This window comes from Vanellus vanellus, assembly GCF_965231255.1.
Source record: "Vanellus vanellus genome assembly, chromosome: 13".
NCBI lineage: Eukaryota > Metazoa > Chordata > Aves > Charadriiformes > Charadriidae > Vanellus > Vanellus vanellus.
Genome location: NC_138918.1, coordinates 12,690,397 through 12,711,524, shown reverse-complemented (window position 1 = coordinate 12,711,524; position 21,128 = coordinate 12,690,397). Strand labels below are relative to the sequence as shown.

The 21,128-nt window shown below is 47.3% G+C and overlaps 1 protein-coding gene across 4 annotated transcripts in view; it reads left to right on the top strand.

Annotated features, from left to right (window-relative positions):
* GRIA1 (glutamate ionotropic receptor AMPA type subunit 1) overlaps nucleotides 1-21,128 on the top strand; it is a gene marked incomplete at both ends in the record, with an annotated part of 124,178 nt that overhangs the window by 51,806 nt on the left and 51,244 nt on the right. For 3 of the 4 annotated variants that reach the window (XM_082490085.1, XM_082490083.1, XM_082490084.1), the window contains 3 exons: nucleotides 9,375-9,614; nucleotides 11,029-11,213; nucleotides 16,157-16,210. In XM_082490085.1, the coding sequence (XP_082346211.1) occupies nucleotides 9,375-9,614; nucleotides 11,029-11,213; nucleotides 16,157-16,210 (479 nt within the window). The remainder of the gene's footprint in view (nucleotides 1-9,374; nucleotides 9,615-11,028; nucleotides 11,214-16,156; nucleotides 16,211-21,128) is intronic. The other variant, XM_082490086.1, reaches the window with a different exon arrangement.

Here is a 21,128-nt window from a genome sequence, read left to right as displayed (position 1 = left end):
GAGTGGGTTTGCTGGGCCACCCCCTCTCCTGCCGTCACTGGTCACTGGGTGAGACCTTCCTACTCAGACATGCTCTCCAAATACAGCTGTTTTGACTGCCCGTCTTCCTGATAAGTGCATTGTCGTGCCACTGCACGGAAATAACCCTGTTATGGAAAGTTTTTTAGCTTTTCTTTATAGGAAGTTTGTCTGTTCTTCAGTTGCCCGCCAAGTCCTGATCCTGTAATTTACAGGCTGCCCCAAAAGACTGTAATCCTGTAGAGTACGAATGGCCAAGGCCTCACAAGGTAGGACCGTGATGGCAAATTAATAGGTATTGAGCTGATGGGACAGGGAGAGAGGGTGATACGGAGATGCAGCTAAAAATGGTCTTGATTGCTGCCTTCATTACAGAGCTGGGAGGAGGGGTACGTATATGTCAATAATTGAACTCCGTGCCTGGAGCAGACTTCAGGGAAGGGCTAATGGACCCTTTATTATGAGAAGGAAATAATCCTAAAAAACCACTCAGGAACAATACAGCTGAGAAAAATTACCAAATCCTGTTTTCTCAATTTAAGGCAACAGCACGAGTCTCAGGAATACCACAGGGAACACATCAAAGACTGAGACATGAGTTTGGCTTCCAAACCGGCACACCTGCAAAAGCCCAGAATAGAAAAAATTCGGGAATACCTATGCAGATGTTTTATGAAGCAGAGGGGCATGGCACCAAAATTGTAATTATCAGGATGAAGATTAAGAAAGGAGTTGTTGAAGTAGACATTAGAATCCTCCTTCCCCAATGGAAGTAACATTAACGTTCCAATAACTTTTCCAGGGAAAGTCCATAGTCTCGATTTTGCATTGTGACCCGCAATGAGTTTCAAGACAAGCACTTAACAAAATCCTCATTAGAACCTGAGGCTTGCACTGAAGACTGTCGCAGGCTTTAATGTCTGCCATGAGCAGATATAATGTATTAGGGAAAGAAAAGAAGCTATTGAAGACAAAATGCGTTTCATCTGCAGCGAGCTCTTCTTTGTGTGACACGTTTGCTTTCTGCTACTGCTTATCTTCCCCCCTCCCACCCCTCACTCCTCTCTTTTTACTCTGTTTTAATAATTCAGCTCTTACAGCCCAGAATTAAATGTTGTGCTGACCTAAGAGCAGTGTGCTGTGTGCCGTATTAACATGCTGTCGGTTTAGCGCTTTATTCTTTTCCTCCGTTGTTGTTCATGCTCCCCAGCAGAAAGCTACGCCGTGATATTGTACTTACTTTTCCTGTATAGCACTGCCTGCAGAAGCACCAATATAATACAAAAGGCCACGTAATAAAGCAGCGAAAGCAAAATTGGTTCAACCCTCATCCCTTGCCGCTTTTATAATATCGCCGGCGCTTTTTTGTTTGTAGTAATCTTGCTTTAATATTTGTGACTCTGCTTCAGACATGGAGAGTTCAACCAGGACACATTTTTTGGTTTTCTGTTTCGCTGTAGGAGGTTAGGTGCGAGCAGGGAGAGCTGGTCTTCCAGAGGCCATGGCGCCCATAGCAACGTCCATCTGTGGCCGGCGGCCCCATGAGGCATCACCCACCCATTGCTTCTAGGGGAGCTCGAGGTGAGGGTTGTGAGCAGGAGACAGTAGCTGGTTTTGTAGAGCTTCTGCTGCTCCAAGGCAACCCAGCACGGCCAGCGTCTTCTGCTTGCTTCTTTCTGGACACAGCATAAAGCCGGACTGCCCGGCAGCCCTGCTGCCAGCGCGGGCTGGCTGACAGTTCTGGCACATGTGTCACCATCAAACTGCTCAGAAGCCATGCAAGGCTCAAGAGCCACCAGCGGGCCAGCCCTGGGCTCCAAGAGCAGGAGGTGTACTTTTCCTTAACTAGATAGGATGATTTTTAATGACATAATGTGCCATAAAGGGCTCTCAGAGGACTGTATCCCAGCCGGGTTTGCTTGCTGTGGTTTGATAGCTAGCTGTACCCCAGAAATGAGCCAGACTGGCGTGTAGGAAAAGAGAATTTTTTTTAAAAGACTCCCATTTTAAAAACAAGACAAGGTCAAAAGGTGAAATCCCCTATTAGAGCTAGAATATGTAGAATTGTTTCCAGGCACCAAAGCCCCCCTCTGCACGTCTTTTCTGTTTAAAAAAAAGCTATGAAAGCAGGGAGTGCTGTGGAAAAGCTGTGGCTCTGGTGTGGGACACTGGCGAGACGAAGGCAGTAGACAGCAAGAAACTTACGCAGCTTGAGAGCGTGGCATCAGTGCTTCAAGCTCAGAATATGCTTTTATTTTAGGTCTCTAGGAGCACGGAGCAAGAGGCAGTCTCTGACATGAGGGACTGCAACAGATGGGGCTCAGAGAAAGGCAATCGCCTTGCTCCACCTCACGTGCAAAGATCCAAGTCATGATCAGATAACAAACCTGAAACTGAGATGGCACCGGACCTGTTTCCCTTTACCCATAATCTGATCTGTTAGCCACCGGACCCTCATTAGCCGACCTGCCCCTATTAGAATAACAACCTAATTCTAAACACCAAAGGGTTTTGCGACATCTGAATGCTGCTCGAGATGGGCATCATGTCCTTTCCGGTGGTGTCTCTGTTCTCTTTCCGTGGATTAGCCATCATTTGAAGGCTACCTAGAAAATACAGCTGTCAACTGACATTTTATTTAAGGGGTCATCCAAGTCTGTGACCCCAGAAGTCCCAGGTCTCAGCAGATACATGCCCATATCTCCTCTGGGTTCTTGTCTGGGACCTGTTAAAAGACGCTTATTATCTCACAGTGTTTCATGTTGGGGATTTGCACCTAATTCCTGATTAAAGTGCCCCCATTACTCAGAAATAGTTTGACTATTGACTGAGACCCTGCAATATATTTAATTCTTAATTTTATATGATTCAACAAAAACTTAGCGATCCTCGAAGTAACAATATGTTTAAAAACAAGCAGAGGAAACAAGGAAAGTCTTGTCAAACATCTTGGTTTTCCTTCTTTCCTTTTTTCAACAAGCTCAGTGACCCCATTAAGACCTTTGATATTTGAATTTTCTCTTCCATTTTGTACACTGGATGAGAAGTACATTTGAAGACTCTAGCAGAAAAAAGAGGTTTCAAGATGTGAAGTACAGAAATGGAAGAGCTATGATTTCAACTGGGCCCTTTGACAGAGAGGTTAAAGTCAACTTCCCATGGCCGTATCTTCCACCGCCATGATTATATTTCCAATTTGATCTTACGGGAAACTTATCATTTGTCAGCCAGGAAAACAAAGACTTATTTGTCAGGCAGGCAAACTTAACTAAAAAACCTGAAGCTATCAGCATAAACAGTTATGAGCAGCCCTCAGTCATAGATTATTGTTTAAATGTAAGGGAAGGAAAACAGATTTCGATGTAAAAATCGACACTACTTTGCAGCTTCCTAGATGGTCAGAGCAGCAGCACAGGAAAATGATGGAAGGGAGCACGCTGCTGTGGCTTTTATATATTTGAAAGAGAAACATACATTTCTTGTGATATCACATCAGCCTGATTTGCAGTTGATCAAATATATTGGACATATCTGCTGTCAGCTAAACACATGCGTGGAGCGATGGGGGAGTGTGGAATCTGTTTGGCTTTCCCCTGCTAGAGAAATCTGTGGGAACATGCTGTCGTTGGGATGTGCTGAAGAGATGCACTCTGGCACCTACGCCACACTGGAGAACTGTGAGGACAAACATTTGGGAGGAAAGCTGAGCTGATCCTAATTGAAGCAGACACTAGCGCTCTTTCATCAAAATTCCACCGGCTTCGCCAACCTGATGTCAGGTTCTCCATCACCATGTGAGGGTCGCCTCCAGGCAGGGCATGCTAAAAATAAATTATGCATGCACATCCCCTCTCCTCTTTCCCACATGTGCACGCATAGACTCCAAGTGAGCAAAAGAAAGCATGTGGGAACTGCTCCTTGACACTACTGTTGCCAATGAGTATGTTTTGCTGCAAGTGAGGGTTTTGGTTCTTTGTCCCAGCAGGTTTGAGCAGATAAAGGACGTGCCACGCTGATATCGGGGCTGCGGGCATTGCGGGACTAGGCTTTAATAGCTTACAGAGGACAGTAGACTGAGCTGACTATTTTACTACACTCAAAGTCTGGCCACGCTCATCTTGCAATTTTTAAAAGACATCTATTAATTTGGTTTCTGGAGTAAGTGTTGTGTCTGGTGGATTGGGTGGTTTCCAAGATTTCTTCTTATCTTGGAGTCTACATTTCCAAATTGCCCTTTTCTTTCGCTGCATGCTTGGGCTATGGTATTTGCTCAAAATCCTCACAACATGGGCAGCTCGGCGTTGTAGGAATGGCTTTCCTGGAGACGGTGCGGTGTCTTCCCTCCTAGATGCTCCTCAGGTATGACGTCCTCCAGGGTCGGGAAAGGCTCTGAGATCTGGCGGGGACCATCTGGGTTCTGCAACAGAGAACATGAGTTGTTTGTGGGGAACATCTGGGGATATTTTGTTTAATCAGTTTTTTTACTGCTCTTGTGGCTTTGGGTATTAGCACTGTCTCTGCTACTTCTGCTGTCTGACAGAGACACGCAGCAGTTGAGTCTCCCGAGAGTCAACTAAACCATATTATTGGCTCCCTCCAGGGGCAGCTGGGTGAAACTTAATGGTCCATGAGATACAGAAAGTCAGTAGAAATGATCTAATGTCCCCTTCTAGTCTTAAACTCAGTGAAATGGTGAAAATTCTGCTTCTGAAGGAAATAGCAGATGAGCAGTTGCCAGAATCTCCTACCAGGCTTCTTCTCCAGCTGTGTCCATGGGGAGCAGTTGCCTTTTTGCAGTCCTGTTTGCAGATTTTCAGCCCAATTGCACCATTTTCACTCCTGGAGACCAAATCCTCATTCCCATCCTTCTGTGCAGCTCCTTTGCCCTTCCTCCTCCCTCGAATGCAGAGACTGTTTCAGCCGTTCTTTGTGGTGAACATTTCTGAGAGAAACTTTTTGGGTTTCCCTTCTGCTCTTACCAAAATCTGAATGAGCTATCTGTTATATTTGACATCTGCCTTTCACCCAGATCAAACCTTCCAATTCCAAAATATCCCTGGCCCTCCTGAATGCAGGAATCAGTCTTGTGCATCTACTCTCTCCATGACTGGTTGAGAGCTTTAGCCAAAAAAAAAAGTCTCCCAGGATTTTTTTACAGATTCAAAACATCTCTTTTGCTTCCTTCTTCCGCACAGAAAATGTACAATTTGAAGTTGTGGGCATGTATTTTTGTTTTTGCAAAGGTGTTCAGAGCTGCCTGTCATCAGCTGCTGGGTAGGTGTCTCATCCTGCATGTGTTTTCAATAAAATCAGTGTTTCCTCTCTCAGATTTAAATGCTTTACCTTGAATATTTGCATATGAAAAGAGAAACTGGAGAGAAATTGCAGGACTAGAAATCCTAGAGTCTGGGGATTTCGAGCATGAGTGAAGCACGTGTGCTTTTTCCTCATCTGAACGCAAGAACGCACCAGCTCCGCGATGGCAACCTTTCCACAAAGGCAGAGAGGAGGAGGACTCCTGCTTGCTCTACCGCATCAGCCACTTTTTAATTAGGTACCAGAAAGCTTATGAAGCTATTTTGATTTTTACTGTAAGTTAGAAGTGGTTTTAGAACAGTTGAAAAGCTCTCATCTCACCTGGCTGCAACAGGCACCCCAGAGTTGTGTCCAAAGTGCAGCTGGTTGCTGGGTTGTGTTTCCAGCGTAACCAGGTGACAATCAAGTTAATGCCTCTGCTTTTACCTAATTTTATTCGTGGAATGGCACTAGAAGCCTCAGTGAGAGATCCTGTGCCTGGAGAAGAAGGGATATGGGATGTCCGTGGTGCAGCACACACTACACTGGGCACGTCCCAACCTGATCAATTATACAAGACTGATCAGGGTGAATACGGTAGTAGTTGCCATGGTTATCAATCATTATGAACTATATTGTCTGAGGGCTTGTTTAGAGGAAAACTTTTATGTAATTAATTATAAATTCATTGTAAGATAATAGCGTAGTTACAGCCCAGAATAGATGTTCTCCGTCCTTCTTTGCCTTTGTGCAGCCCAGAGGCCAAGAGTAGCACATGCAAATTATCACAAACGTCCGCATTTACGTCCGAGTGAACGCTCTCCACTCATGCTCGCATCCCTGCATAGGCAGACATTTATGTCGTTGCATTTCACCCAGTTTTCCCACCCGCAGAAATGAGCTTCAGAGGCTAAACTGTCCAAATTCAGCTGCTAGAGTTAATTACCAGATTGACCGCGACTCTCTTCTGGAGGAAGAGCCAGTCTCTGGCCACCTAGATGTTAGCAGGTAGCTGGCACAAGGCTTGCAAAGTGTGATGTTATCACCGGCCAATAGACCAGAAGAGCTCAACTTATTGGACCTTCCATTCCACTGTGATCTTTATCCCTTTTATGTTTCTTAATCTTTTTAGAAAAGCATCAGTCAGAGGCTAGTGACTGCCGAGGAACTGATAAGCTTCCTCCCCACTAGAAAAAAAAAAGAGAGTTTAAAAGATTTGCTTCCTCTAGTTAAGGCTTACAATTCTTAATAGTATGTTATTAGGAAGCTGCAGAGCAATCAAATGAGAAACAACTGTTAATAAATTTGCTTAATAAAACAATTAAAGCAAATAAAAGAAATTCCAGCTATCTCTTAGTGCATTAAATAAATGGCAAGTAACTTCTTTTTAGTTTTGCTGGGTAAGTTCATTTGGAACATCTGTAATTTTTAAATAGTCCTGAGATTTAAATAATTTTGCAGCCACTGCTTTTACGTTACGCCAAATTCAGTCCCAGGAAGGTGGCTGCAGTTCTCACTCTTTTCATTTTTCCAGATTAATTGACGCCACAGTTTCTTTGTTGTTCTTTAGGTGATAACCCTCAGCAAGTCTTTTTTTTTTTTTTTCCAGATTATCTGCCTTGTCCGTGGCCCTTCTCAGTCTGAAAGTACAAAGCGAGCTAGGGCTCTTTCCAAACTTACTAATGATAAAGACTGTTCGTTCTCCCAGTCGTCTTTGGTGCAATCTGTTTCAAACGCTGGGATTGATGAGTGTCTCAGAACAGTGTAGGAGGGCTGCCTGAGCGTGACTGAGCCACAGAGTTAAAAAAAAAAAAAATCTAAAAAATAATAGATTCATTTCAAATAGAAAATAAAATTCAATGAAGCCATGGCTTGCCTGAAACAAAACAAAACAAGCCAGCCAAGTTCATTGTCTGGATTATTAATTGTGCTGGATTGTTCAGCTGCCCCAAGAATGTCAGTTTAATCATTGGGTGAGTCTGAAGCCTGGGTCTCCGGAGATCACGTTCTGATCTCTCACATATGGTATATCGCACTGTTCGTTAGACCCACCGGTCCAGTCACATGGAAATGATGTTCAGACTATTTCTATTCGTGTCTGCTACTTTTCTTCCTGAATGTGTCAGTCTCATGATGAGGGCAGTGACTCCGGCTGATACAGACACAATTGCGGACTGCAAAGAGAGACGCTGCCCCGAAAATAAAGACAAGGGGGTTTTATTTCCGTCATGGTTCGGGCTTTGCGAGAAGTCCCCGTCCCGCAGAAATACAAATTCCCTCGGGGGAGGAGGGTGCTGAGGTATGCGAGATCACAGACACTGAGTGGCGAAGAAAGGATGAGTGACCCTGGGGGCAAACTGCTGGGCTGGGGTGCCCAAAACCTGGGCTCAACTCCAAGAGGAAGGAAAATGTCTCACCCGTGTCATGGGATTCAGTTCTCAGCTCTCAACGCTCTGCAGTGTTTCAAAAATCTGACTGCTTCATTTTAGTGTAGAGGTGGGAGCGGGGACTCACTTTGCATAGTGGGAAGCGGGATTTCTTGCTCTTCCCTCTGAATATTTGGTGCCGGTGGTAGAGAAGCGAGGAACAAGGTAATCTTATGCAGGATGGCTGTAAGCCAGTTGAGGATGACTTCTGGTCCCCACTGGAGGGACAGAGCTTGGATGGAGCCCAGCTAAGGATGAAGCAAGCTCATGTTTAGGAGTCTGTCTCCAGCCACATGTGCAGAAGGTTCGGTGCTGGTGGCTGCCAGCAGAAACCAGGTCAAGGGATTCCCAAGCAGCGCACAGCGCGTGCCAGGGGACCCCAAAACGTCACATCCAACTTCTCACCCTGCACTCTGTTGGGGGGGTGCGGGGGGACTGGCGAGTGTTGTGTGAAGTGTTGAGTCAGTATAAATGTCACAGCCAAAGGTCTTCAGAGTCAGAGTGACAATGGGAGGAGACACTAGTGCCAGGAGTTCTGACACAGGGAAAACGCTGTCGCTGCCACCACCTTTGTCTTGGAGATTTATTGATGATAACTTGGGATGTGCCATAAACAGGGGTGATATTAAACGAGTCTGACTGTCTCAGGGGCTAAATTTTACAACCCAAAGTGTGAACTCTCTCTGCCTCACTGAGATCCTGAGGCGTTTTTCCAGCAGCTCCCACGATCTCATTAAGTGCTCTCCAGAGAAGGGCTCCAACCCAAGAGCCCTCCCTGCGCAGCGCAGCGCCAGCTGCTGGGATCAGACACAAATATCTGCTCGAGAACCCTGTGTGGACCCTCAGAGCTTAGTCATGGAGACCTCCCAGGCCACCACCACTGCCTCACTGGGCCCACAGCCTTCCCCACCATGGCTTTGTGAGGAAAACAGAAATTGCCACACAGGCGTCCCCAAGTACCAACGCACCCCTGGTGTCAGAGGCTCCAGCCTCAATGCCAGTAGCTCATCCCTGGGGACAAACCTCCCTGTAGCTGTGCTATGAGTGCATTGAACCTGGGTGAACCTTTGCTGAGACGCCCTCTTCAGCGTGGTCTCAGCTTCTGAGGTGAAACCCATGGTTTCCTCCTGGAGTCACTGGCCACAAAGGGCTGTGCTGTCACACAAACACTTCCCTTCTGCTCCTTGAATGCATCTGGGACAGCAATAGGAAGCTCTAGCTGCAGCCTTTCTCCCCCGTGTTAAAATAGCTACAGGGCCCAGACAGCTGTCATCCCAAGGAGGCAGGGCTTGGTGAGCCACTGCTTTTCTGCTGAGGGGTTCCCTTGTTCAGGTAACACATTTTATCTCAGAAGCAGCGTAATCTTCAGCAGAACCCCGAGGATGCTGAACTCACTCTCCTGTGTCCCTTCTGCCTATCAAAGGTAAAGCAGGTCTGCGGAAATCAAGAGCAGAGCACCCCACGGCCACAAGCCCTGTTCTTCACAGGTTGTGTCCACCAACCCATAGTCCTCGAGGAAAGTGATCTTGTCCAGAGAGTCTACAGCTTCTCTCAGGAAACAGATTTATTTTGGTGACTTCCATGAGAAACCTCCTTGTCCTTCTGCCCTCATGACCTTTCTCTCTGCTCCTCCAGTCTGCTCGCAGTTCTCCAAGGGCGTCTACGCCATCTTTGGATTTTACGAGAGGAGGACCGTCAACATGCTCACGTCTTTCTGCGGGGCTCTCCACGTCTGCTTCATAACGCCAAGCTTCCCCGTCGAAACGTCCAACCAGTTTGTTCTCCAGCTTCGCCCAGAGCTGCAGGATGCCCTCATCAGTGTCATCGAGCACTACAGCTGGCAGAAGTTTGTGTACATTTATGATGCTGACCGGGGTAAGTCACAAGTACATGGGAAGGGTTACCAGGCAATTAAATGTAGTGGTCTAGGTGGAGTCTTTGCCTCAAGAAGTCCTCTTACTGTGGGTTGCTGGAGGCTGAGAGGGTAGCTAAAGGAAGGGTCACCCTGTGCTTTCCCTGCTCTCTATTCCTTATCTAAATATTCATTAGTGCTGAAGGTGGGCGTTGATCTAGACGAAGCATTAGCCTGACCCAGTATGACTGTGTTCACAGGGTCAAGTCTGAACCCCGTCAACACGAGGGAAATATTTAATGTGTAAGTGGTTTCAAATGGAGAAATTGTTTATATTGAATAGGTCTGTCAAACTCAAGGCCACCGAGTCCCACGTTTATCAATGTGAACTGACAGCTGTTCAGGTCTCACCTGAGCCCACATCCAGTTGTGATACACGTGTGTGTTTCTGGCGGGTAGCTTGGAAAACTCTGAGTTCCCCTTGTTAGTGTTATTTGTCTATGTAAAATAACAAAAGCCTTTGTTGGGCTCTTGGAGGCTATTATCTAACTTTCTAAACCACGAACAGGTCTAGTGAGCTCATTGCTCTGTGATTCAGTTTCCCCAGCTCTCGGATGCCTTTAAAGCTCCAGGCTTGGAGGCCGAGAGCAAAACGGACTTGTGGAGGACAGCGCAGAGGTAAGGGTGGTTTCACGGCGCTGTCCTGGAAGTTGTCATTAGCCCTGGCAGGGACAGGATGACCTTAAGAGACAAGGAAAAGGTGTAAAAGCATCTCACCCTGCTTTCTGTTGTCACGAGGCGTGAGCACGCTGAATATCCCAAAAGGACTGCAGTAGGCAGGGTTGTCTGTCAGGACTCCAGAGCAGTGCTGACTATGCATATCTCTTCTGGAAGGCTGTGCATGTAATTTAGGCAAGATCCTTTTAAAAATAATGATGTTTTCTGATGAGATGCTGCCGAGAGAGACAAGGACACTGAATATGATTGTGTATTACGATTACCAAGGGTGTCCCTAACCCTAGGAGCACAGAGCCTAAACAGATCAAAGATGAGGAGGAAACTATGACCCAAAGAAATCAAGTGATTTGGGTAGTGACAGACAAGAAGATGGGGATTAGAGCTCTTATCTGAATCCCACAGCAGGGCCTGATCAACGAGACTGATCTGCCGATTACAAAGGAAAACTAGGCCTGGAATCATCCCATTTTCCTGTGCTAGGACAGAAAAAGCAGGAGTCATTAATTCTAGCCCAGCTGTGTTTGGGTAAGATGCTAGACTATTAGCTGCTCTCTGTAGTTTCGCTGCGCTCTTAGGATGCTGTATCCAGCCCAGCTTGAGGCAGCTGTGCGGGCTGTCAAAAGGATGGAAAGATGCCATTGCACAACTAAAACCTCTTTCTCCCCCTACTGTCCTCTTTCCCCTCTCTTCCCATTGCAGGGTTGTCGGTCCTACAGAAAGTGCTGGATACCGCAGCTGAGAAGAACTGGCAGGTGACAGCTGTAAACATCCTGACGACAACAGAAGAGGGCTACCGTATGCTCTTCCAGGAGCTGGAGAAGAAGAAGGAAAGGCTGGTGGTGGTGGACTGTGAATCTGAGCGGCTGAACATCATCCTTAGCAAGGTTGTGTTGGTGCGGGTCTTCTGGGAGGGGTCTTGCATGCAGGACAGGAAGGGTTGTTTCTCCTGGAGAAATTCTCCCCATTCTTGTCTGACCCACGTCTCATTGCAGTTCTCCCTGAATGTGTGTGTGTGTGTGGGGTGTGTATTGCAGCAGGCTGCTGAGCTTCCAGGTATTTCTCTGTTGTGTTATTACGGAAACTGTAAAGCCGTAGAAATGCTAGGAGCTCCCAGGTATTCATGCTGAGTGAGCTCTGCTGCTCCATGTTCCCTACTTGATTAACACCTCTGCCCAGCCCTTTACATCCCCTTACTCCCTGACAAGTTTGCTCTGTGCTAATTCTTCCAAGTGTGCACAAGACGTGGCACTTCCTTGTTCTGCTGAGTTTTTCTCCCTTTTTATCCCACCTCCTGTTAGTTAGGGTGGAGGTGTGAATCGGCACTGTCAGACTCCTGGTCCTTCAGCCTCCACGCGCTGCACCAAATTCTCACAACCACTGCCAGCAGGACAGAGATAGGGAAGCTTTATGGTACATCTGTAGTGTCCTCAGGAGCACTGTCTCCAGATCAGGCTGGAGCTCAGCATCCTCCCGGGGCATCCAGAGTGTAGCAGGATCGGATGCTTCCAGCTCCTCTCGTGGCTTGCCGTGAGAGAGACTGGTTCCCCCCAGCCATCTCCTAGCTGTTTTGTCAGCTCATGGCCACAAGGCAGATGGAATGTGCAACAGAGGACTCGGCAGCCAGGTTGTGTGCCCTGCCTTACTCATCCTCAATCTAGGTAGGTTGCCCAGTAGTGCAGACCCAAATTTTCGCCGTCCTCTTTCCTCCATACCTCCCTTAGTGCTTTCCCTACATCCTGAATACGGACTTCTGTGGACGGGAGACCAATGCAAGCCCACGCACAGGTCGCAGTCCACACTTGTGCCCCCTCTTCAGCTTCAGCCTTAATAGCTTTCCCCCCTCATGCCGCAGCCAAGGCTTTCCCCACAGCTGGGACTCCTCTCCCACGTGGCTTAGAAAGGGCCCCTCGGTGCCACGCAGCCGGTGCACTGTGACTCCCGCTGCCGTACCTCTCATAACCGGCTCACTCGTACCTCGTGCTTCACACGTCGCTTTGTCTAAGCTACCTGTCATGTCCCGTCTCTCACTTCAGCTGCTCGCTGTCTGGGGCAAGGACTGCCGTGTCACCAGCTGCACGGCTCAGCGATAAGCACAATCCATCCTTGTTGGCTGTCTCTGGGTGCTACTCCGTTATATAGAATAACAAAGCAGGTAACGGGTTTTAACCGCAAAGTAAAGATCATGCTCATGAAGGAGAGAGCAGATTATCCTGGAGGGTACAGTCTTCTCTCTGATTACAAAGTAGCTGCAGCTGAACAAAATTTTTGACAGGACCTAGGCAGTGAATTTGCCTTTTCTGCAAGCTTTCCTATAGACTATATCAGATTTCTAGAGCTAATAATGGGGGGGGTTTAGGCCTGGTTTGTCCAACAGAAAGTTAAGTTCTGTAGTCAAACATTATCTAGTTTTCCTAATATGAACAGGAAAATAAGTCTTTTTTTTCAAACTTCACATAACTGGAGCAAGAGTTAAACTTAGATATAAATAAACCTATTTGCAAGAACACTAAAAAAACCCAGATCGTGTGATTCTATGTGTTTTGCAATGCCGTAAAAAAAAAATCCATTAAAGACAGAACAATTCCAGCAGACATCTGTGCCTAGGTGGTAAGGCCCCTGGTAGGGATAGGGCTGTAGATAACTTTTGTCAGACCTGTGTAGTCCATTTTTATCCTCGTTTGACTTCTTGTTCTGAGTCCACAGGGATTTCTGAGAGCAGAGGTAGTTATCCCGGTGTAAGCAGGGGATGCCGGGTCTTTCCGACCGTGCAGATGACCGGAGGGGATCAAAGATAGTGTTGGGCTCATTATCGTGTGAACTTCAGCTGGGGCTTAAGCTCAGGCTGGTGGCCAGTCTCTCAGCTCACCGCACCAGCAACCTCTGCGTGGATGGCACTGCTCTGTTTGCCCTGTCTCGTTGAGCGTCTGAGGTGTTCAAAGAGCTGCCTCGGCCTCTCGGGGGCGTTTGAATGCATCTCTCTTCTTCCCTGACAAGCCCATCTCTCTCTTTCCGTGGCTGTGGATTTGTGCTCCCTGGTGAACAGAATTGTGCTCCCTGGTGAACAGAAGAGCTGGGGATGGCTCTTTAGCATCAGTACCTCAATGTGTACAAACTGGTGATCACACACACTTTTTAATTTCTTCTTCCCACCCCGTATACATACCACAGATAACCACCGCTGACTCCAGCAGGGCAGTCCTCACGTTCTGGAGACCGTAGCTGCAGAGGAGCCAGCGCTCAGCGTGTTAATGATATGTGGGAAAATGACCTGATTTCTTTCTCGGAGATTTCTCTGTGTTATGTCTCAAGGGCATGATTTATCTTTGCCGAGGTAACTGTCGTTTATGAGCCGGGCCTTGGTTCAGGGCAGGATATTCGCGGGGCCGCGCTGCGTAGCCCTAATGGGATAAGTAAGCGGTGGGTTGTATTCCATCAAAGCCCTGTATTGTTTCTTCCTTGTCTCTCATTAAAATGAATAACTGGGATTTCTCCTTTGCCACTGTTTCACTCTGAGAGGATTTCTCTCTAATAGATGTCAAACTGGCCCATTAAGAAGTGGGTAATGAAACCTAGGTGGCCCAAGTGAGCTATCAGCATGCAGCCCGGCACAGCCTCTCCCCACGTTCAGGCTAAGTGATAAATGCTATTATAACCTCAGCTTGCTACTGCCGTCCGGACACATTAGGATTGAGCAAGCATTCTAAAATAAATTAAGATCACAAATAACTGTGTAAAACACAGGAAGCAAGCCTCATAATTCAGGTGGATGGGCTGCAAGATTAACAGCTCAGGGAAAGCTGGATGGCAGCCCTCTCCGGTTCATCGACTCTGACACCTAATAAAATAACAAAGGGAGAGTTTGGGCAGAAGAAGCCAACGCCAGCTTTTCTTGACATCGGAGAAATGGGGAATTGGATCGTAATTCTTAGACATCCCAGTGGCCCGGAGATGGTCCTTCCTCCCACAAGGTCTAGGACTTACTGCAAAGGTCAGCCTCAGTTGATGAATGGAAGGGGACAAGTTGGGTCTGCTTTTGCTTCTTGGATCTAGCTATGGAAGGTACTCGGAAAACTACCCATAATAGCATAATATCTTTATAGCCTTAGGTATACAGAGTTTATTTCTGAGGCCTCCAGACTGCTCAGCAGAAGTCATACTGAGGGATCCTGGTGGGAGAACCACAGGGCAGTGAAGCTGGTGGAGCTGACATTAGTTGTGTAAGAAACTGCTACTAAATGAAGCCTGCATTGGAGTTAATTGCCACCCCCACGTTAATGCTGGGAGCCAGATGAGCTTTAATGTGCATACAAGAGCACTTCATCAGAGAAGGGCTAAGGCAGATGAACCGGTTGCACGGAGCAAGTGTCAGCTCATTTATAATCCATTTGGAAATCCCTAAATGGCTGTTTGTGATAATCTGGGAGTGCATTCCCATGGGGAGGATTAGGCTGTGTGTGCCTTCGTCTGATGCTTCTCAAATACCCGCTACCAGCCTGGTATCAGAGAGGAGTCCTGGGTAGACCGACCTCTGGTGGAATCCAACACAACAGTCACTTTATTATCGTTCTGGCTGTGAGGGGGTTTCTGGCCCTGCTAACATTCCTGCAGATTTTGCCTGAGCGTTGGCAGCGCAGGCAGTAATTCAGAATCAATTCATACGACAATGGAAATAAGAGGTAGTGTTGCCAGCAAAGAAACCTTGTGGAAACGGCACAATTCTCTCCGAAACGGGCAATTCTTGTGTTTTTACAGGTTTCTGAGGGCATGTTGGTTTGAGCTGTTTTTCCACTGTCATCTTTCTGAATGTGGATTGGCTCAAACGCAGATGGTATCTGCCTCTAGTCACCTGGTAAGAATTTAACAGTGGTGCTGGAAATCCACGGAGAGGAATTTCAGTGGAAACATGGAGTCAGCAAGACTAATGTGATTTTTAGCTATATGCTTTCTGTATTTTTCTTAAATCAAGGAAGAAAGAGACAGCTAGGGACCATCTGATCAATGACCCTGTTCCCCACAGGCACAGGCAACCCTGCAACAGACGGTGCCTTTCTACCTGGGCAAGGGAGCCTTTTCCAGCTAACATAGAAACTTTCAAACGTTACAGATCCATAAGCAATTGTGTTGATCAAAGGGAATAAAAACCTAACTCTACGGGCATCAGGGAGAAAGGAGTAAGTGGCAAAGAGCATATATTGGGGCACCGTGAGTATGGAGCTATAAATAACCTCAATGAGCATGCAGGAGGAGTCCTCTGTTGAGTGACTTGCCCAGGCACCTTTGCTCTGGAGGTGTGGCTTGAAGCTACCCCAGTGCACTAAAAGAGGAAAATTGCCCTATAGTCTAAACCTCCTGACATCTCGCCCAGGTAGGTGTCTGCAGCAGGGACTCTAAGATGGGAGCATGTGCAGAATAGCTCTCTGGCGTTGCCGAGTATTTCAGCTGCATTCGCAGGACAAATGGACCCCAGCTCCCCGCTTTGCTCCTCTAGTGTCTGAAGTACGACTCTTGTTTAACCTTGTTTTAGAAAACGCATTGGTGGGTTTTTTCCCTGAGCCCGTAGGAAACAGGTTGGCTCAAGCAGTTTATTCTCTCTGCCTGTGGAATCTGCTTGGGGATCTTGTCCTCTCTAATTTCAGACTTGCTGCTCAAATATCATGTGTGAAAGCTCTGTCCTTCCTCTGACAACGTTGTGAACTTTTCTTTTGCTATGTCTTCCTGTCTTCAACTGAACACTCCCATTGGGGAAAAATGGGGAGGAAGGGTAGGTAAATGAAGCTCTGCTTACTTAGTTGGTCTCTGCTAAATATCCTTGGCTTTCGTCTTACAGATCATCAAGCTTGAAAAGAATGGGAACGGCTATCACTACATTCTGGCAAATTTGGTGAGTTGCCCTCCTTGGCGTTTTTTTTTTCAGTATCTCATATTTTGTAAAGCACTATACTTATAGCTACTGAGCTGGAAGTCTTTTTTCTAATCCACCTTTTGGGTAGAAAAAAATACCAAAGTCCTTTGCGGTGTTCTTGTGGTGCTTTCTGTCTTGAGCCAGCAAGATTATCTCCAGGGTATCTCCAAGGTTGCTGGATTTTTTTTTTTTTTGCCTCCAGATTCAGTCTGCATCTTTTCAAAGCCAGTTAAGCCAACTGTCAATTAATGCTTGTTCTGATAATGATTTTTTTTTTGCATGTTGTGGGCACTTAGGGACCTGGTATTGCCCTCCCAGCTTGTTTCAGTCAGGCCACCAACAAGTTGTTGACTATTGGTAACAACTTGTGTTTTCTAACTAGGCGGAGACACGCACTTGGTGCGTGTCCCCAAAGTGAAGTGTTTCACAGCCATCCTGAGAGCCCCACTAAGGGCACGCTTGTTAATGACGATGCACCAAGATCCCTCTGACCTTCCAGTAAAAATAAAATATGTACCTATTCTGCAACTTGGTGCTAAATCAGATCTGACTGCTATGGCTCTAGGGAATGAATTGGATTTGAAGACTTTTTTTAAGGAAAGGATTCCCCCTTTAGTGCAGGGAGGTGCTGCCTGAGGACAGAGCTGTGCTGGGCAGCAGCAGGGCCGTCTTCCTGGAGCAATTTGCTGTCCTCTCCAAGGAGGCTGGAGAATTTCTCTGCCTAGGGAGGTTTGGGAAGAGGCGAGAGAGAGGAATAACCTCAATCCGTAGGGCAGCTGGAAGTTTTCTGCACCAGAGCTCCTACCCTCTCCTCCCCAGATGTGTCCGTCCATCCGGGGTGAGGCGCAGCAGAGGACGGGCTGGCGTCGGCAGCCCGGGGCTGAGGCTGCTCCCCTCGACCCGCTGTGTCCGTGCGGGGTCTGGAGCCGTTCGTCCCTCCTACAGCTGCGTCTGCGAGGCAGCACGTCAGGCCAGGGGTAATTAAATTTTAAACTGCCAATTAGTCAAGCAGTTGCTGCCGTTCTCCTTCTCTCCATCCCAAGATAACTCTGTAATTTACAAGACAAAAATGGCCACGTAATTACCCTGCGATGCTCTGATACTGACCCTGCACTTCTGCGCTGGGTGCCTACCATGTAATTACGAAGTTAAAAATGTTACGTTATGCAGAGGGAGACATGCAAACTGTAGAGCAGCCAATAACTTCAGTTGCTGTTTTTAAAAAAAATATTATTTATTGTAACCCAGGTCCCAGTCCTCAGCTATTTATGAAAGCCCCTTCATTAAAGTTCAGCAGGGAAGCTGTTTGGAGTAGCTGGAGTGTATGTGTCTGTGCGCTTGTATGTATACCCATACAGAAGGTGAAATGAGAACGGTATCACCGCTTCTCTCCGCACGGTCTCATAAGAACAAACATATTGAAGGCTTGAGGTGGCCTAATACTCAGGTGTTGGAGTTTTGAAGGACATTTGCCTTTGTCTTACGATACCACGCTCTCCCACTTTCAGCCTGAGAAAGCACACTTTTCCCATCTTTAATTTGTTTTCTTAGCCTTTGCGCAAATGCTGAGAGGACAGAGCTGGCTGGAAGAGGCTGCGTGCTCAGCCAACGTGGGTTATAAATAATTAACTCGGACCAAAAGGCTTTTCGTTTTCCCAGCCCCACCGCAGGGAGATTCTGCCTCCCAGCTGCAGCCCGGTGGAGGGTGCTTTGGGTCCCCGGGACCCACAGGGTCTGACGGGACCACCGGAATCCGCTGTTACTAGCTGTGCTTCTCAAGCAGCTTTGATTTGGGGGGAGAAGAAAGAGGAGTGAAAGGGATTCAAGCTCTTTCCTTTGGTCTTTCCTGCTCCTTAAAACCCAGCACTGCATGAATCCAGAGACAGAAAGATAAAAAAAGGAAGAAAAAAAATAAACAGCAACAAAAAGAAAACCGGCAAAAAACACAGAGAGAGAAGAGGATAATCAGACAACATTGGAAAACTATTTAAAAAAACCCAAAGACTAGCGTTCCTGGAGGTTAAGGCAGCCCTTTCCAGAGCAGAACAAGCTTTGTGGTTCTGCCGTGCACACGGGCAGGTTCAGGCACCAGAAGCCAAACCAGTTTCTGTGACGTGCTGCACCCACACGAGAGCTACTCGCTGAGGAGTTCTACAAGGAGAATGGCAAAAAGGCCGTGAAGATCCCGTGTTTCTGAGACCACATGGCAGTGAGGAAGGTCGGCGAGCCTCCCGGTGCGGGGATGGCTGGGGATGTTCAAAGGGATTGGCAGAATGTGGGAAGTCAGCGGCTGGCAGGGTTAAACTATAGTGTGGATGCTCCGATCCAAGAGATCACTGTAGGTTTTGCCCTCTTCTGAGGACACCTCATTGCCTGGATTAGAGCCTTCGGAGGGTGTAACATGCTGTAATTTATTCCCACTGACTCATACGCATAGTGGATAGACCTTAAACACCCTACGTTTTCCCCTGCAGACAAGTCCTACGACGACAGGGTGTGCATTGCCCACACACGCGCGTACCCTCACGTGCGCACCCGCACGCCTCGAAAACAACCCGATTTTGTGGAAGTGCCTCGTTCTGGAGTACTGGGTCGTAAGAGAATAAATTAAGAACTAAAAACTGCAAGTGCCTGAACATTTCCAAATGAGTTATTGTTGTGTCCCCTACGCTGACTGATGGAGTCCTGATTTTAGGACCCTCAGCCTATATGAAGAGGAGGCTGCCAGCCCTGGCTGGGACAGGCTCTGCCTTGTACAAGGCAAGTGAGCCCTCAGCTGGTTTGTAGCCACCAAGTTACCTGCACTAGCTGGAGCACGGGGATGAATTTTCAATATCTGCCTTTTACAACACTGCCCTAACCCTCTTGGGCCCTTTCCCACGGGGAAACTGTTATGGAAATGACGTATTTGAAGCAAACGTTGGGAAATATTTATGGATAGCCCAGCTGCCCAGTTACAGCAGCTCCGAACTGGTGTTACATCAGGAAGACAAAGCAAGTGAGTTTGCAAGGCAACGCGCAGGCTGAATAAGGCCTGCAAAAATCATCCGTTTTGAACACGGAGGAATTCCCTGTCTGGTCACAGAGAATTCACAAACAAAGAGGAACTGGCTTGCATTAATCACCCCCTGTTTGCCCAGCGGTTGCTGTCGGGTGAGCTGTAGTAAAGCACCGAGCAGAATTTGACAAGTAGCAGCAAATGAAAGCTAGTATTTCCTAGCAGGAACAACTTTCCTTTTCAGTGAAATTGCTGTTGCCAAGGTGAGACAATAATATTTCTGTGTTCACAAACAAAATGAAACCGTTCTGCACCTTAGGCCATGGGCAAACATCCTTCTCCTATCTGCTGTGCCTGTTAAAGACCCGACCTCTCTTGTCTGCTCAGCCCTGCCTGTCCCACGAAGGTCTGTCTGCAGCATCACTGCCTCTCCTTGAGGCAAGTTTGGCACTGTCTGTGCCTTTTGCGAACTCATGAAAAGTGAGCCATTAAAAGTACCCATTTAAGTTACCCCAATTAGCTTTAACCAGCTGCCGGCTTGGGTATTTGTCAGGTGTAGCGGCACTGGGGGATTGCAGTCATATCTCTCTCTCTTTCTTTTTGGAACTCAAAGAGGTTTGCCAGCTTTAAAAAGTGTTTGGGTTTGTGAGTCTTATTTTTCTAAGCTTTGTTCTCAGCCTTTGACAGCATCAGTCTAGCAACCACAAAGAATAAAAATATAGTCAATACTATCAGAGGAGCAAGCTCAGAAACTTCTGGGATTCCTTTCTTTTGATGTTATAGGCTTTCTCCCCATAACCTTGGCTTCGTGTATCTGTTTGTCCTACGCCGGGGATGTACGCTGACTACTGTCGGTGGTGGGAGAACACCAGCTCTCTTGGGCAGAGGAAAATCTTTGTCTTAAAATAAGTGACATTTGCGTGACCTGTCTTTAAAAGAAAAGTATGAAGGACAGCTGCCACATACAGGGTTTTATCATTTCTTTTTCCTGGCGCATTAGTCCAGGTCGTTCTTTTAGCACATGCTCTCATTTGAAGTTGAATAGATAAGTGTATGAGATTGCTGATGCCAGGGGTAGCGGGGAAGAGTAAAAATAAAAACAGAGTTGATTAGCAGAGGTAAGCATTTTTTCCTGTGCCATTTTACGTCAGCATGTGTCAGTGCTGAGTTAGGTCATGGACAGAGTTTCACTTTGCAAGCAGTTGTGGTGGCTTTGGAGGTTACCAGCACAGCAGCTTTGCCAGCAGAGTGACTTGTGCAGGAGTCAGGCAAAATCTGCTGGTTTGATTCAATTCACCGGTGGTTTAAATGGGCATCTTTGATTTCTTCCCCCCAAAAATGGAATGAAAAACTTCTACGCCACCAAAGCTGAGACACAGTGACCCGAGACTGGCTGGTTAGGGCAGATAGCGAAGAAGGGCTCCCCTCCCGAATTGGCTGTCGAAAAGGATGTCCGCATCCACAGGGATCAAAGTTCTCCCGGCAGAGGCAGAGATCTGCTCCCCTAAAGCCATGCAGCACGTGTACATCCCACAGCCTGAGCTGTGGCTGCAGGGAGAGGGTATCCGTGCCGGGTAGGAGCCTGGGGCGAGAAGCTGTACCTGCCACAGCACGCGTGGGACGCGTGGCACCGGCCGTGTGTCGATGGCCCCGCTGCCTCCACTCAACCCCTGATGCAGCTCGCCTCGAGCTAAAATGTTGCGGTTCTCAGTCTGCCATCAGCTTGAAAGCTTCCATCTTTATTTTAATCACCCTCAGTTATCAACGCCGTCTCCTGCCCCCTGAAATATTGCTGGCTGAAGGTACAAGCAAGGTCAGCAGCATTGGGGTTTGCGTCACTACCTGATTGGAAACTCTCTTTTGCGGGAGTTTCCGAAAGGACGCGTACACCATCGGCTT